Source organism: Pelmatolapia mariae, linkage group LG10_11, assembly GCF_036321145.2.
Source record: "Pelmatolapia mariae isolate MD_Pm_ZW linkage group LG10_11, Pm_UMD_F_2, whole genome shotgun sequence".
In the NCBI taxonomy this organism is placed as follows: domain Eukaryota; kingdom Metazoa; phylum Chordata; class Actinopteri; order Cichliformes; family Cichlidae; genus Pelmatolapia; species Pelmatolapia mariae.
The window spans coordinates 1616175-1632396 of record NC_086236.1 but is presented as its reverse complement, the minus strand read 5'-3'; the positions used below and the strand labels follow the sequence as shown (position 1 = coordinate 1632396).

Below are 16222 nucleotides of genomic sequence, written 5' to 3'. Positions count from 1 at the left end.
CCCAGGGTGGCTGTGGCTACAGTGTAGCTGCCATCACCAGTGTGTAAATGTGTGTGTGAATGACTGAATGTAGTGTAAAGGGCTTTGGGGTCCTTAGGGACTAAGTAAAGTGCTATACAAATACAGGCCATTTACCATTTTACTTTTGATGTAAGACGGTGAGGTTAAGTCACGCCATAACACAGCCCGTGTATTTTCACTATAATACCCGAGGTCATTAGATCATTTAAATGCCGTGGCTCAAGAGTTGAGAGTTCGCCTTGTAATCGGAAGGTTGCCGGTTCGAGCCCCAGCTCGGACAGTCTCGGTCGTTGTGTCCTTGGGCAAGACACCCGTTCACCCGTTGCCTACTGGTGGTGGTCAGAGGGCCCGGTGGCGCCAGTGTCCGGCAGCCTCGCCTCTGTCAGTGCGCCCCAGGGTGGCTGTGGCTACAACATAGCTTGCCATCACCAGTGTGTGAATGTGTGTGTGAATGGGTGGATGACTGGATGTGTAAAGCGCTTTGGGGTCCTTAGGGACTAGTAAAAGCGCTATATAAATACAGGCCATTTACCATTTAAATGCCACTCTTACACAGAAACATTACAGTAAACATTCATGTTAAATCTGGAGGAATTACAGATTTATAAACATCACAAAGTGCTTCCACATTGTTCTGTAAAACATTTATACGTGTCCTTTACTGATCCATAACAGAGCTCCAACCTAGTGTGACAGGAAGCATACACATGAAGACGAGAATGAAGCTTTTTTTTCATTTCTTTAATAAGACATGATTAAAATCACCTGATATTAAGTGTGATGCTTCATTTTCGCACCAGCAGATGGAGTGGTGGATTGTTTGATGGCTGTGTTAAGATTGCTGTTGTGTGAGGAGAGGCAACAGGGGGTCCAGTACTGAACCTGAAAACTGATTCAGCTCATTGGCTCGCTCCGCCTTCTCTCTGTATGAATCTTTACACCTTCTCAGCTCCTCCTTGTTCCTCGACCTGAATATCCTCGTCTTTTCATTCAGCAGGAGCTTCATGTGATGAAGTGGGAGAAACGTACTGAACTCAGAGAGAAACAAGCTAAAGTTAGCAATCCAGCCATGCTAGTATTGATCCAATACCAATAACAACATATCAATATTACCAATATTTGGATTGATCCACCCCTTACACAACTTTCAGGTGGGCACAACCCCTGAAAACCTCATAAAAAGGAGTCCCTTAAAGTTACGTTGCACTTGGTTAGATGTATTATGAGTCTCCACAAACTTTCATTCCTTCAGTGTTTCTGTGTTTGAGTATAGAGGTCTGATGTCCTTAACACTGTGCTCTGAATTTAATTAAAAGCATTTAAATATAAACTGTAACGAGCACTGATACACCCGAGAGCAGAAAACATCTCTCACATCAAACAGCTTCTGTTTGTGTCAAACTGGCATCAGTAACGAGGATGTGACATTTGGTTAAATGCCTCGACTGTCTTATCATTTCTTCATGTCCTCTGCTCACATCGCCGGTGGGAGGGGCTAACACGAGGAGAGGCGTGGCAGAGAGTAATCCACGATGTGCAAATTATCAAATGAGGAAGCAGAAAGTGGGGCTCTGCTCTGTCCACAAGAACTAGTGACTGAATCGTTGCTCATGGGGGAGGAGACCTATTATTTCATACTTGGGGGGGGGGGGCTTGTGCCACCCCATGCCCTCCTTTCAGACACACCCCTGGTATTAAAAGTGAGATCTCTATATAAACGATTTACAGCAATAAAGTTTATTACACTTGCAACACTGACAGCTGCAATCACAACAGCTGATGAGTCATTTGTGTTACACTGCCCAGAAGACCATGCGCATGCGCAACTGTCTCACAGATGAGTCTGGTCGCAAGTTGGCTGTAGAACCTTTTTTAAGGCGGTATCTGCCATTTGTTGGTATAACTCTGAGACGTGCTGGGACTCAAAAGTTGAATATCTCTCCCTGCTGTTGACAATACCTGAAACACACCCACTCCAGAAGAAAACAAGGAAAGGTGAGCATTATTTAAACACTTGTTGCTGTGAGAAAATGAATCTTACAGCAACAAATGCTCTCTCTGCGAGTATCACTTCCTGTTCCTGTTACTACAACACTGTGGTGTTTTTGTGGATCTTATCTGCATAGCCAATTTAATTAAAAACCTATAGATAACTTATTTCATATTGTAATCTTTAAAGTGCTTTATCCAAAGCGCACACTCTCTGTTGATTCACCTGCTAATTATATTCACAGTATTTACTCACACTGTTCATGTGTCTAACCATTTTTCCCCACTCGGCGACACACCCGCCGGGGGTCAAACTCTGGTAATTGGTGATTCTGTTCTCAGACATGTGAAGCTAGAGACACCGGCAACCATAGTCAATTGTCTTCCAGGGGCCAGAGCAGGCGACATTGAGGGAAATTTAAAACTGCTGGCTAAGGGTAAACGTAAATACAGTAAGATCATAATTCACGTCGGCAGTAATGACACCCGGTTACGCCAATCGGAGGTCACTAAAATCAATATTGAATCGGTGTGTAACTTTGCCAAAACAATGTCGGACTCTGTAGTTTTCTCTGGTCCCCTCCCCAATCAGACCAGGAGTGACATGTTTAGCCGCATGTTCCACTAATTACTATATCAATACAGTAATACTTAGAGATACCACTTTTTTTTATGTCCGATACTGATATCATAAATTTGGATATGTGCTGATACCAATATGAATCGATATAGTCTATTTTACAATCAATAAAACTGGGACGAGGGAAGTAGGACCCAAAACGCGGGACTCTTCGATGCCACAGTGCACTTTATTTACAGTGAACAGACAGGTAAGTCCAACAATTAACTCAAAGGTGCAATTTCCCAATGGTGCTCGTCTCTTGCTCCCAGTGCGTCCCGTGCTGTAGCTCCCTTAGTGCGTGTGCTCCCCAACTCGCTTCTCTGCTCGGCTATCCTGGAGGAAGAAGGAAAGTCCACAATTAGCCACACGCTAGCCGACTAACAAGCTCACACTGCTCGCACGGACTATACCAGTTCGGAGTAATAATCCCACGTTGACTGTCCCCGCGAGTCCAGGTTAAATACCTCTTTCTAGCCGGGAGGGAAGATTACCAACAGCTGGTCAGGTAATCAGCTGCAGGTGGGCCGGCAACAGCGAAGAGGGACTCCCAATGCCGACAGTCGCCAGGACACGCCTCTCCCACGGCGCGCACTTCCATAGACAGCCCCGAGGACCAGGGAGAGAGAGAGGGAGAAGCAAACCCACACGCAAACACACACTACACATTCAACTGTGGACCGAACAGTAGACGACACAGCCCCTAAATAATAATAATAACAACAACAGTCCAAAACTGCTCACGGACCCCCGAGTCCTCCAGAGCCGGGTCCGTGACAGTTTTTTTTTATATTTTGCTGCATTTTGAATAAGTTCATACAAAAAATTTAAAAAACAAAACACTAAAGTTATTCTACTACACTTGTATGCAAAAAATACACTGCGCCCAAAATATTTCGCAGTTCAGCAATACTGATCTTTTTATTTAAACTTTTAGCAGAACTTTAAATCGAAGTATTTAAACTAATATTCAAAAATTAATTTAAAACGCAATTTTATGCAGATTTCAAAAACTCTTTGGTTCTGAAAACAGGAAGTGCAATATCAGCACAAAAAAATGTTTATATTCAACAACTAAAAAAAAACAGGTTGTAGGATGGACCCTTTTATACTTAAAGCTAAATATAAACAGTGTTGGGAAGGTTACTTTTAAAATGTATTCCATTACAGATTACAGATTACATGCCCCAAAATGTATTCTGTAACGTATTCCGTTACGTTACTCAATGAGAGTAACATATTCTGAATACTTTGGATTACTTAATATATTATCATGCTGTTTACAACTACGTGAATGTACTATTGCTGTGTGATTTATTACTATTACTGAAGGTCCGCGGCTCCGAACCGTAGTAAAGGGACCTCTGGCTAATACGTCGGGTTCGTGTCGGGCTCGTAGCGGAAAACTAGCTTTACTTTGTTGTCTGGGTCAACTTTGCTAGCGAGAGACAGAGAGAGGCGTTGAAAGGCTGCTCCAACGGAACTTATTGTTTCGGAGGAAAACACGAACACAGTGTACAGTCGAGTCTTAATAGCTTACTTACAACTGGGCTCGTCAGGCACTCTTCTTGGCTGCAGTGGTTATTATTATATTTACATGCTTCCAGCTCCCGTTTCTGCTCGGTGACAGCTCGGACTTTTCCTTTTTCTCCCTCCCTCGCTCACAGACACATAACGGGTCCATCCATCCAGCAGTCCATTCTCGCTGCAGCACGGACTACACTGCCCATGAGGCTACATTCTTTAGAGCTATGCCTGTAGCATTCTGCTACTTAGCACAAGAACAACAACAAAAAGGCGCTCTCTCACCCAGGAAACACACAGTCGCAGAGAGAGAGCGTCGCCCTGTAACCATGGCAACCGTAACGCTGCCGCCTGGAACAACAGAGCGTAGCTGTCAAACAAAACCCAAACAGTCCTGACCCGCGACAATATGAAACAGGAAAGTACCGCCATGTAATCCATTTATTTCAACAAAGTAACTGTATTCTAAATACCACCTTTTTAAACGGTAACTGTAACGGAATACAGTTACTCATATTTTGTATTTTAAATACGTAACGGCGGTACATGTATTCAGTTACTCCCCAACACTGAATATAAATAAACATGCAGAGTGGAAAGCAGTGCAAATAAATGCAAACACAGCTTCATGACACTCATCTGTTATCAAGATGTCGGTGTAAGCTGTTTCTATCACATTTAAGCTGAGACTGAATTTTGTGTCATTTCTATACAAAACTTAACACAAGTATGAAAGAAAGTGTTTTTCATCGGGGGGGGGGTTTCGAACAATGGAACTGTTTAGCCTGCAGCACAGTTTTTTTCAAAGTAAAACTTGAGTCTATCCATCGTACGGTCAGACTTAGCCATGGCAACGCACAGATGTCCGAGCTCCAGATATCGGCTGTTAAGCTTAACGTGAGAATGCTTTACAAACGTTCAGAGATGAACTTACACACATGCTTTATTTCTCTGGCATAGCTTTCTCGGAGATGAAATGCCAGTTTGGCAGCACGTAGCGAAGCTCCAGATGCTTTCAGTGTGAAGTAACTCCACACCGCCGACAGGTCTCGCACACAACAGCCGCTCTATCACATGACGCAAACTGCTCCAGTGTGCTAAGGTCACTACCTGGGTTACATCATGTCACAAGTTTTGTGAGGTGCTTTTGTGATATTTAAGGGACCGGGTTACAGTTTTTATTTCTCCCCGATAGCCGATCCAGTAATTTAGGTCAGGATCGGACCGATACCGATACCGTATGTCGGATAGTATTAATTACACATCTGACACCATAACTACCCTACATCACATCACAGACACCCAGTGAGACAGCATAACACACTCAAAGAGTCCATTAAAGTCATTTTCTCTTTTCTTTTCTTCTTCTGTCTGCACATGGTCAGCCAGTCATCCAGAGGTTACCAGCACTTAGCCTAAATATATAGTCAGTCTATGTTGTACATCTCATAGTGTTAAAGTCAAATCAAAATAAGTCATGTTAAGTTGTGTCAAAGGTGTCATCATCATGGGTCGGAGGTCTCCTGAAGAAGGTATATCTTTGTGATGGGTATGCACACATGGCTGATTGGGGTCTTAACCAGACCTGGCTTACAAGCCCTTTTTGGTCTGGCGCAGCTCCTTTGACTCTTCCAATGATCCAGGAACCGTGAGGTGCAGTCATCCAACATGAGGACCACATCTTTAGGAACACAGTTGTGTTTAATCCTCCCCCATTTCTGGCACTGTTGAAGTTATAGCAAGTGTTCTTTGATCCATTTTTTACAAAACAGATCAGATGTATATTGGGACTGTCTGCATCGTTTTCGTGCATAGAGATCACTTTTGGAACTGGAACAGACCAGGTGGTAAACATGCGTTGGACTTGAGAAGGAGGAGGTGGTTTGGTGTTAAAGCTTCCAAATCATTTGGATCGGTCGATTCCAGTGTATTGGGTCTACTGTTGAGGATTGACTTGACTTCACAAAGAGCAGTTTGGAGTCCGTCTTTGTTAAATGCTGTGTCTACAGGGTGGAATTAAGGACCTTTCTGATGGAACAAATTAACCGTTCCCATGCTCTGCCATGGTGTGATCCAGTTGGAGGATTAAAGATCAATTTCACTCCCTTCAAGATGGCGCATCAGAGATCTTTTCCTGATTCCACTGTCGCCTCAGCTCGCGCTCTGCGCCAACAAAGTTGGTCCCATTGTCGGAGCGCAGGACTTGAACCTGACCTAGTCTTGCAATGAAACATTGTAAGTCGTTAATGAAAGAATCCGTGTCAAGAGATGAGGCGACCTCAATATGTACTGCTCTTATCGCCAAACAAGAAAAAATAACTCCATAGCACTTCACAAGACTTATCTCACACTTCAATTCAAATAGATCAAAATAGTCCACTCCAACAAAGCTAAATGGGGGTTTCTCAGGGGTCACTCTGCTTTCGAGCAAGTCAGCTATCTGCTGCTGGCCTGCAGCTCCATGAAGCCTTCTGCAGATCACACAGCTCAACATAATGCTTCTAATCAAAGCACCAGCACCAGGAATCCAATATTTCTGATGCAGCTTTGAAGGCATATGGTTCCTTCCACCATGACCCACCTTTGATGAATATGCTGTAGAATGGGATTCAATTCAATTCAGTTTTATTTATATAGCGCCAAATCACAACAGTCACCTCAAGGTACTTTATATTGTAAGGTAAATCCTACAATAATAGATACAGAGAAAAACCCAACAATCATATGACCCCCTATGAGCAAGCACTTTGGCGACAGTGGGAAGGAAAAACTCCCTTTTAACAGGAAGAAACCTCCAACAGAACCAGGCTCAGGGAGGGGCGGGGCCATCTGCTGTGATTGGTTGGGGTGAGAGAAGGAAGACAGGATAAAGACATGCTGTGGAAGAGAGACAGAGATTAATAACAGATATGATTCAGTGCAGAGAGGTCTGTTAACACATAGTGAGTGAGAAAGGTGACTGGAAAGGAAAAACTCAATGCATCATGGGAATCCCCCGGCAGCCTACGTCTATTGCAGCATAACTAAGGGAGGATTCAGGGTCACCTGGTCCAGCCCTAACTATATGCTTTACCAAAAAGGAAAGTTTGAAGCCTAATCTTAAAAGTAGAGATAGTGTCTGTCTCCTGAATCCAAACTGGAAGCTGGTTCCACAGAAGAGGGGCCTGAAAACTGAAGGCTCTGCCTCCCATTCTACTTTTAAATACTCTAGGAACAACAAGTAAGCCTGCAGTGTGAGAGCGAAGTGCTCTAATAGGGTGATATGGTACTACAAGGTCATTAAGATAAGATGGGGCCTGATTATTTAAGACCTTGTATGTGAGGAGCAGGATTTTGAATTCTGGATTTAACAGGAAGCCAATGAAGGGAAGCCAATACAGGAGAAATCTGCTCTCTCTTTCTAGTCCCTGTCAGGACTCTTGCTGCAGCATTTTGGATTATCTGAAGGCTTTTCAGGGAGTTTTTAGGACATCCTGATAATAATGAATGACAGTCGTCCAGCCTGGAAGTAATAAATGCATGAACTAGTTTTTCAGCGTCACTCTGAGACAGGATATTTCTAATTTTAGAGATGTTGCACACATGGAAGAAAGCAGTCTTACATATTTGTTTAATATGTGCATTGACAACACATTCTCACTCCCAAAGCGTAACATTTTACGCTAGGTGACAAATCATCTGTATGTTACACTTTCGGCCACCCAATATGTCCCTATGTTACGCGTTCAGAAAAATGAGGAAACATGAGAACCGTTTCGAATGAATCTACACATGTACGTTTATTTTACTTTATTCGCTTTGGAAAACACTATCTAACATGATTAAGGTTATGGTTAGGGCTGGAATACACGGCTGGAACGTGTATTACCGCCAGGAGCATCAGTCTATTGGATTCCATCCACAACCTGGTGGGTATCATAGGGATGTTGAAGGTCACCTTTCGCGTTCCTGAGGGACGCCGCAGGACCTGACAAATCGTCGGTATGTTACGCGTTGGGAAAGAGAATGCTCTGGCATTGAAGGACATGTCCTGGTCAAAAATGACTCCAAGGTTCCTCACAGTGTTACTGGAGGCCAAGGTAATGCCATCCAGAGTAAGAATCTGGTTAAGATAAGACTTTATTGATCCCACAACGGAGAAATTTTTGCGTTGGGATCAATAAAGTCTTATCTCAAAGTCTTATCTTAGATACCATATTTCTATGATTTTCAGGGCTGCGTAAAATAACCTCAGTTTGATCTGAATTTAGAAGCAGAGAATTAGAGGTCATCCAGGTCTTTATGTCTTTAAGACATTCCTGACAACTGGATCACAACAGCTGATGAGTCATTCCTGTTACTCCCCCTGTTGAAAACAGTTACAAAAGAAAAAAATGGAAGTTGAATTTGACGTACGTTCATCACCTGGATGCCTCGGCTCGTCTTCTCAGCTAAAGAAAGTTTGAAATGAAATGAACTGAACACGCTCAGTGTGAATGTTCTCAGGAGTAAGAACATTAAAAATATTCCTGGGAGTGGCTCGAAGGCAGAGTCCACCTAACGCTGAGTCTGACTACTCTCTGAACCTCTGCCAACATCTGGAGAACATCAAGAGATAATGTGGCCATTTCAGTCACATTTTCTGGGTTAAGACAATTTAAAATTATATGAATAATAACTGAGCGAACATCCAAACTTCCCCTGCTCCTAACTCAACCTTCTCCCTTGACTTAGGAGCCTTTTTTATACTTCAGTCATTCATAAGTCAGAGAGAAGTGGCTTCATAAACACAACATATTGTTTCAAAGAGCCAGTGTCTAAAGAAAAATGTAAAGGCTTTCAGAAAGCTGGAGAACTATTGCTCAAGAGCACTTCAAAAAATTACAAGAAGGTGTGGCTGCTTGGAAGCAAAATATACAGAAATGAGGGGTGGCTCTGACCTTTGCACAGTACTGTGAGTATATATTTCTAAAAGCAATGCAGACATTTACACGTGTGGCGTAGTCACAGCAATAACTTCGGTAATACTTTGCAGGACAGGATCAGGAGCTCATCTTATTTTCCTTTAGCTGCAGCTTACTGCCATGATGTTTTTAGCAATAAAGGCATGAACTTTTTCTAAGCAGATGATTCACGCCTTCATTAATTAATCTCAGGTTATACGGTATTAAATCTATTATAGCACCAATTAGAGACCATACATTAATAAAAAGAAAACAGAAAAGTACCAGAAAAGCTGGTACTTCAGCTTATATCACTACCACAGACCGTATAAAACAGACCCGAGCTTGTACGTCCAAATTGCTTACCGGCCCACGTGAGAACAAATTTAAATGCAGTTTGACCCACTTCAGCCATCAAAAAACACCCCGATCAGAAAACAGCTTACTGTAGATACTCAGACCAGCAGGAGCTTACAAAATATTCATATTGAGCAGAGTTCAGTTTACTGAGTCAGCTTCCACAACTCTTCCAGTTTCTCCTGTGGCCCCTTTTGAAAATTAATTGCCCACCCCTTTATAAAAGACGGGCCTGCTGTGGCATTACACACCGATTTCATTTCATTCTCATTTTTGTGAACTTTTGCGTTACATTAACAATTATTGAAATAAAGTTTAAAGGAGAAAACAGTAAAAACTAAAATAAACTGTAGTAGTAGCTTTCAGATAAATGCACTGACGTAAAAAGAAATGTGTTTCTGCTTTTGTGTCGCAGATGGCAGTGATTTCAGAGGAACAGTGGAAAACAGCTCTGACTGAAATCCTTGCAAAGCTGGATGACAAAGAGTACGATAAGATGTGGGAGTTTGTTTCGAAAATCCCAAAACAGAGGAAGACGAAGAGGTTAAAAAGAGAGATGCCCCAAAAAATCATTAAGCAATATGGAGTGAACGAGTCTATCCAGAGAATCAAGAATGCAATGAATAAGATAAGGAAAGACCCTGGAGTCCAGGACCTGCTGCGCCCCTTTGTGGACCAACTGAAGAGCAAAGCAGAAGCTGAGAAAAAAGGTGAGTTCACACCATCCCACATAGCAAAATTGGTATGGTCCAGCTCTGGTCCACACAATGTGCTTACACATGGCCCACATACCGCAAAGAATGACGGCCCTTTGGTGGCCCAGATCTGGTTTGCCAAAGGTGGCCCACACATGGGTCAGCACAAGGCCAGTTGCAGACACACTGTTGGTCCTTTGCTGGCCCACGTGTGGATTACCTCTGGCAAACCTGATCTGGGCCACCAAAGGGCCGTCATTCTTTGCGGTATGTGGGCCATGTGTAAGTTGTGAGCAGCCACGGGCCAGTTGCAGACACACTGCTGGCCCAGAACAGTTTCAGCTCTGGCCCCAGATGTCAGTCTAATGTGTACCTTAATAAAGCCATGTAATAACAACATGTGCCTAAAAGTGCAAAAGTAACATGACAAAACTCTGTTCAGACAGTGAATAGACTGATTCTTATATAGCACTTTTCTACTCTCCCAGATTACTCAAAGTGCTCTATACAACATGCCACATTCACCCAACCACACACTTTCTCTTAACTGAGTGCTGCCTAACTACATTCATACACACGACATGCAGACTGGAGAAGCCAGGGATCGAACCACTAATCTTCCGATCAATAGGTGACCTGCTCTACCACCTGAGCTACAGCCACCCAGTGCCAAAGATGAGCAAACCCTCACTAGGTTTTGGATAAAGTGTACACTCACAAACTTGTCAAACCTGCATTTGAAACGTTGGCCACCATAGCAGTATAGTATTGCAACATGGCATTTGAGTGTTCTAACTAAAATAGGAACATAAATAGTGCCTCGTTGCCAGACCTGGCCCACATCTGGTTGATATACACTCTGCCATGACACCAGTCAGTCAGAAGTGCCAGCTTGATGCCGGATCCCGGCCAGGCCTGTTTTCTATGAGCCTGGGCCACATAAATCAAACCACAATCGAGCCAGATGTGGCATGCCATCACATAGACAGTGCCATCTATGCCAGGCCTGGCCCATATCTGGGTGACATACGTCTTATCATGCCAGAAGTCAGCCAGCAGTGCCGGCTTGATACCAGATCCGGGCCAGACCTGCTTGCTATGTGGGATGAGGTCTGGTTAATATCAGGCTCCTGCAGAAGGTCTGTGAGTTTCATGATTAATGCAAGTGATCACAGAAAACAAGGTGCTTTTCCAGTTTAATGTGCTAACGTTAGCCAACATTGTTTTAAAATGAGAACGTGCTAACTCGGAACTGACACGACTCCCGAGTTCTGACATCCGAGTCTTGAGGTATCTGAAATGCAGCATCAAACCCTAGTGGGGTTTACTGCTGCTGTCACCTTGCAGGTGGTCCATAGAGTTATGGATACTCCCTGTAATCATGTTAGACTTCAGAAACATCTTCAAGCTTCTAAAATAGAAGAGCAGCTGCTTTCAGCTCAGGTGCATCACCTGGATGACTGAGACCCCACACAGACAAAGATCAGTTATACTCCTAAAGCTACTTTGATAGTGGTGACTGTCTGTGACCATCCGTGGAACAATGCATTTTATTCCAAAATAAATAAAAAATTGCACATCATGTAAACCCGTCAGATTTATAGTAATAATAATAATAATGATAATCTAATAATCTGTGTTGAACTCTGAAACATTTCTTTTAGGAACGAAGAGGAAACTTAGTGAAAATGATTCAAAGGCAGAGGATATGAAATCTGAAGCTGGTGAGTGAACACACTAAAAGCGTGACACTGGGTCTGCTTTAGTGTTAGACACAACCTGCTGAACTGCATCTTGCTGGGATGGTAGACTTGCAAATAACGGCTGAACTGTGCTTGATATTTACCTGTTTGAAGGCGGGGTTATGATGAGGTGTGTGTTACAGGTAAGAGCAGTGCTGCAAGTGATTCTTTAGATGTAGAGCAAGAGGCTGAAGGCAAAAATGATGGAAAGTTGACAGCGAAAGGTCAGCTCTGTGAAACATGTTAACACTTCCTCCAGTAACAAGAGAACAGTGTGAAAACTCACCGTTTTATTTCTTCTTTATAGACGAACCGGGGAGATTGCCTCAAAAGGTAGCAGTTATTAAATATGTCAGTTAGGTTAATGAAATATTTCACATCATTTATCAAAGCACCTCCAGCAAACAACCACACATCCATAAACGTTAAGTTTTTTCCACACTTCCATCATTACAAACTGAGCATTTACACACAGTTTCTCTTCCAGGACAGGAAAAGCCAGTCATGGGTGAGCGGATTTCTCTTAATTTCCTTTAAGTAAAACAACAGGAAATATTTTTCCTTAGACCTGATCACTAGATCAGGAATGAAAAATAAACTCCTTTATTTTGGTGTATTTCCTGTTCACTGTTACCTGAATCCTGTTTAAACATTACAACTTTTAGTAGGACTCTCTGTCATAGCAAGGCAGTGGTGGAAATAAAACCATGCAACATCCATGTATTTACAAAGGTAACAACCAGGTAATAGTGTAGTGACTTTTAGCTGACTAATGTTAGAATGAATTGTGTTTGATGGGACAACAGAGCTGTTAATGTGTGAACAAATATAAAGATCAGTAATAGAGTAATATTTTGGTCAAAACCTGCTAGGCCACTATCAGGGCTATTACTTTTGTCTCTCCATCTGTATTCAGAGAATATCCATTGGCGAACTAAAGGCCAGTTGTAACCCTGGAAACAAAGCAATTGGTTGCAAAATCGTGCAGAAATCTGGTCTGCGTACATATCAAACCAAAAACAAGGAAAAAAAGTTTTTCTTTAACCTGGGGGTGGCCGATGAAACAGGCAGCATTAAAGTGATGGTGTATGGAAGAGAGCGCTATCAGGACATCCAGGAGAAGAGCTGCTACCTGTTCAGAGAGGTCATCATGGAGGGAAATGACATTAAAGTGACCAAATTAAGCATCGTATCGAAGACAGCACGTATTGATGTCCCTGAGAATCTGGAGATGGAAGCTCGGATGCTCGTTGATTTCCAGACTCCAGTTTGCTCCATCGAACAGGCCAACAGATCAGCGGAGAAGACATTAGTGAGTGTTGAAGGAAAAGTAACAGAGGTAAGTGTGAACAGATATTCTGCAGAACATTTCCTCACAAGCTCAGAGGGGTGTACTATGAAGCCAGATTAATGTGTTAGTGAGGTCAGCTGAGCCTGAAGTCTGAGTTTTCAGTGTCACAACAGTGGTTGTACTTTTACCGGGATAAAGCGCTATCGCTAAATTATGCTGAACACATCACCTGGTCTGGAGCAGCTGATGTTCAGAGTGTCGGTTTACAGTAACTGGAAGCTCCGTGTTTTCTTTGCAGTATGTTTAATGTGTGATGAAGTTACGGCAGCAGATTGCATGTATTCATATTCACATGGTGATGCATTAAATGCATAAATGTTTTCTTTTGTTCACTGCTGCTGGAACACTTAGAAACTGACTAGTTACAGTTTTATATTTATTACCTAGAATTCCTGTTTAAACAAGAAAATTCCTCCCAGTCTGATCTGGTAACAGCCTGAAGAGATTCCCAAGTCTCATTTGACTTTAAACTTTGTGTAGTTTCAAGTCTTGGAGCTCTACTGTGCAGCTGTCACATTATAAACAGCAGCACTGAGTGGTGATATAAATACATTAATACATATGTGCCTCTTTTACTCTTCTGTGTGATTGTGATGATCGAATCACCTGAATGATGATTTTCTGAAGCACTACTTTTGTCTGATTTGTGGCAAGTTTATTGTAAGGTAAAGACGCTACAATACTACAGAGAAAACCTCAACAATCAGGTGACCTCCTCAGAGTAAACACCTGCTCAGTGTGACAGTAAAAACTCCCTTTTAACAGGAAGAAACCTCTGTGACTCAGGGAGGGGTGGCCATCTATTGTAACCGGCTGGGGGTGAGGGGAGGAAGTAGGTGGTGCTTGGTCCATTCTGTGCAGAAGAGTCACATGAGGTATTAATCACCTGTGTTTACCTAAGTATGCACAGCAGAGAGGCAGAGTTAACAGTTGTGATACCCGTTATCACAGACTGGTTTTTCTGGCTTTATTGAGCCAGCAAACAAAAAGAAAGCCTGACTGTAGTCATGTTTAGTGTTTAGACTTATTATTAGAGTCCAGAAGTTTGGATTGTTGAAATATGATGAGCTTTAAATTCCTTTTAAACTTGAACCGAGTGAAGAGAAGACCTGTCGATATCTCCAGCTCAGCTTAAACTACAGCGGGCTGATGAGCTGTGTGGATCTTCTGAAAGATCGACTCACCTTCACAGCAGGACCTCTGTACAGTCACTTTACCAACTATAAGTTCAGCTGCTGTTAACTGATTAGTTAGAGCTTCATGTTCACTTCCATCTCTAACAAACAAACAACACAAAAACCAAACAGTTAAAGTCCATCTTTCAGATTCAGTCTGTGATCACCAGTTATGGGATTTGAGTCTCTGTATCCTGAGTTGTTCTCATGTTGTTGCTTTGTTCAGATCGGCTCCGTTGAAAACATCAAACTGAAGAACAGACGAGGAAAGAAAAACAAGCAAGATTTTAAACTTGAAGACGACACCGGTTCAATCAGGATCACCTTGTGGGGTGAAGACATCAAGCATCTCAGAGGAGTATCATGTGGAGACGTTGCCAGGGTGACCAACGTAAAGACCAGTCGCTTCCAGGATTCAGTATCGCTGAACTCAACAGATTCCACCAAAATTTCAAAGGTAGCTGCTGATTTTAATCCAGGCAGCGTGTGACACACAGACCGCAGTAACACGGGTATCTTTGATGACTCTCTCAGCTCTGTACAACTCTGTTTAACCCCCCACACTCTTATTCTGAAAGTTTATTTTCCACTAACCAGCAGGTCATCAGCAGGATTAGAGACTCACTGAAGGCAGCCAGTCATATTTCGCTGTCATTTACTTAAAAGCAACACTCAGAAAGAATCTGGTCCTGGTCTTAATGGCAGTGTGGAGTTCTTCTGAACCAGTCATCGATGCCTCGTGAGCTCTCTGTGGTTCTGAATGTCGGGCTACCTGTCGACCCGTTTAGCTTGTTAGCTGTTTATAAGATTCTCAGCCTGTCCTGATGTTTGTGCAGGTTCAGAGTGCTGCAGTCCAGAGTGTCACCATCGAGATTATCGGGATCATAAGAGCCAGCGGGACGCAGACTGAGCTGGAGGCGGAGCTCGGCCATAACAACGAGGTGCAGCCGTTTGTGGTGGCTTCATCCCTGCTGGCAGGAGCGTTGGGTGTCAGCCTGGGGGGCGGCTTTGAGGACGGGCTGCTGGATAAAATGCCGTTCTCAGCAGATGTAGAAATCAAAGGAAACCAGATCATCAGAATTAAATCCATCAGATAGAAGTAAAGATGGCGTCCACTCTTCAGGCTGGGCTGCAGCCACATGATTCATCTATTTTTACTAAAGTTGTTTTTTATAACTGAATATTTTTTAATATGATTCCTTAAATCTGTCGTTTAATGTAGAGGACATTTCTGATTATATGATGTCAGTTATTCTCTCCTTCTGTCTTTCTTGCAAATGAGTTTTTTCTGTTTTTATTCTGATTTGAGCAGAATATTCACAATCATCATCTGTCCTGGAAGCTCAGGGATTCCCGTGACTACACCACCTGGTGCTGGGAACGTATCCATTGGAATAAAAAGTCAAATCTGGAACTTGAGAATACAAATAATAATCCATCTCTGAAAAAAAGGTGATTAATGGTTTTATGCTGAATATTTGTGTATTTGTACTGTTACCTGACAGTAGCTGAGAGCATGGAGAGGACCAGTCATTATATGAAACTTTATCAAAATATCTAATGGCTGACATTTTATGCAGTTTAAATATTTCATTGTTATGGTACTTTATGTATTATGACTGAAAATGTTTGGTTCTATAGTTGTTATGATTTTGAAGATTTAAAAATAAATCTCATAGATATTATCACTAGAATAATATAGATCAAGCTACTCAGAAGCATATAAATCATTAAAATCATATATTCAATTCAAATTCTTGCGCAGCTGTAATACATCCATATGAAAGCATCTACTTCTGCCTGAAAATCCAACCCTGTCTTTTATTT

At 42.5% G+C, this 16222-nt stretch overlaps 1 protein-coding gene across 1 annotated transcript; it reads left to right on the top strand.

Moving 5' to 3' along the window:
• The first annotated feature begins 1907 nt into the window (after nt 1–1907).
• LOC134637476 (uncharacterized) lies at nt 1908–16049 on the top strand. The gene is made up of 9 exons (XM_063487911.1): nt 1908–2016; nt 9848–10142; nt 11792–11851; nt 12013–12093; nt 12177–12202; nt 12357–12377; nt 12786–13208; nt 14622–14852; nt 15232–16049. The coding sequence occupies exons 2-9, from the start codon at nt 9848–9850 to the stop codon at nt 15490–15492; spliced, it is 1398 nt and encodes a 465-aa protein (XP_063343981.1). The 5' UTR covers nt 1908–2016; the 3' UTR covers nt 15493–16049.
• The last annotated feature ends 173 nt before the right edge of the window (nt 16050–16222 follow it).

Coding starts and splice junctions, on each gene's coding strand:
- LOC134637476 (XM_063487911.1), top strand. CDS start 9,848: ATGGCAGTGATTTCAGAGGAACAGTGGAAAACAGCTCTGACTGAAATC. Junction 10,143..11,791: donor AGCAGAAGCTGAGAAAAAAG/GTGAGTTCACAC, acceptor CATTTCTTTTAG/GAACGAAGAGGAAACTTAGT. Junction 14,853..15,231: donor ATTCCACCAAAATTTCAAAG/GTAGCTGCTGAT, acceptor ATGTTTGTGCAG/GTTCAGAGTGCTGCAGTCCA.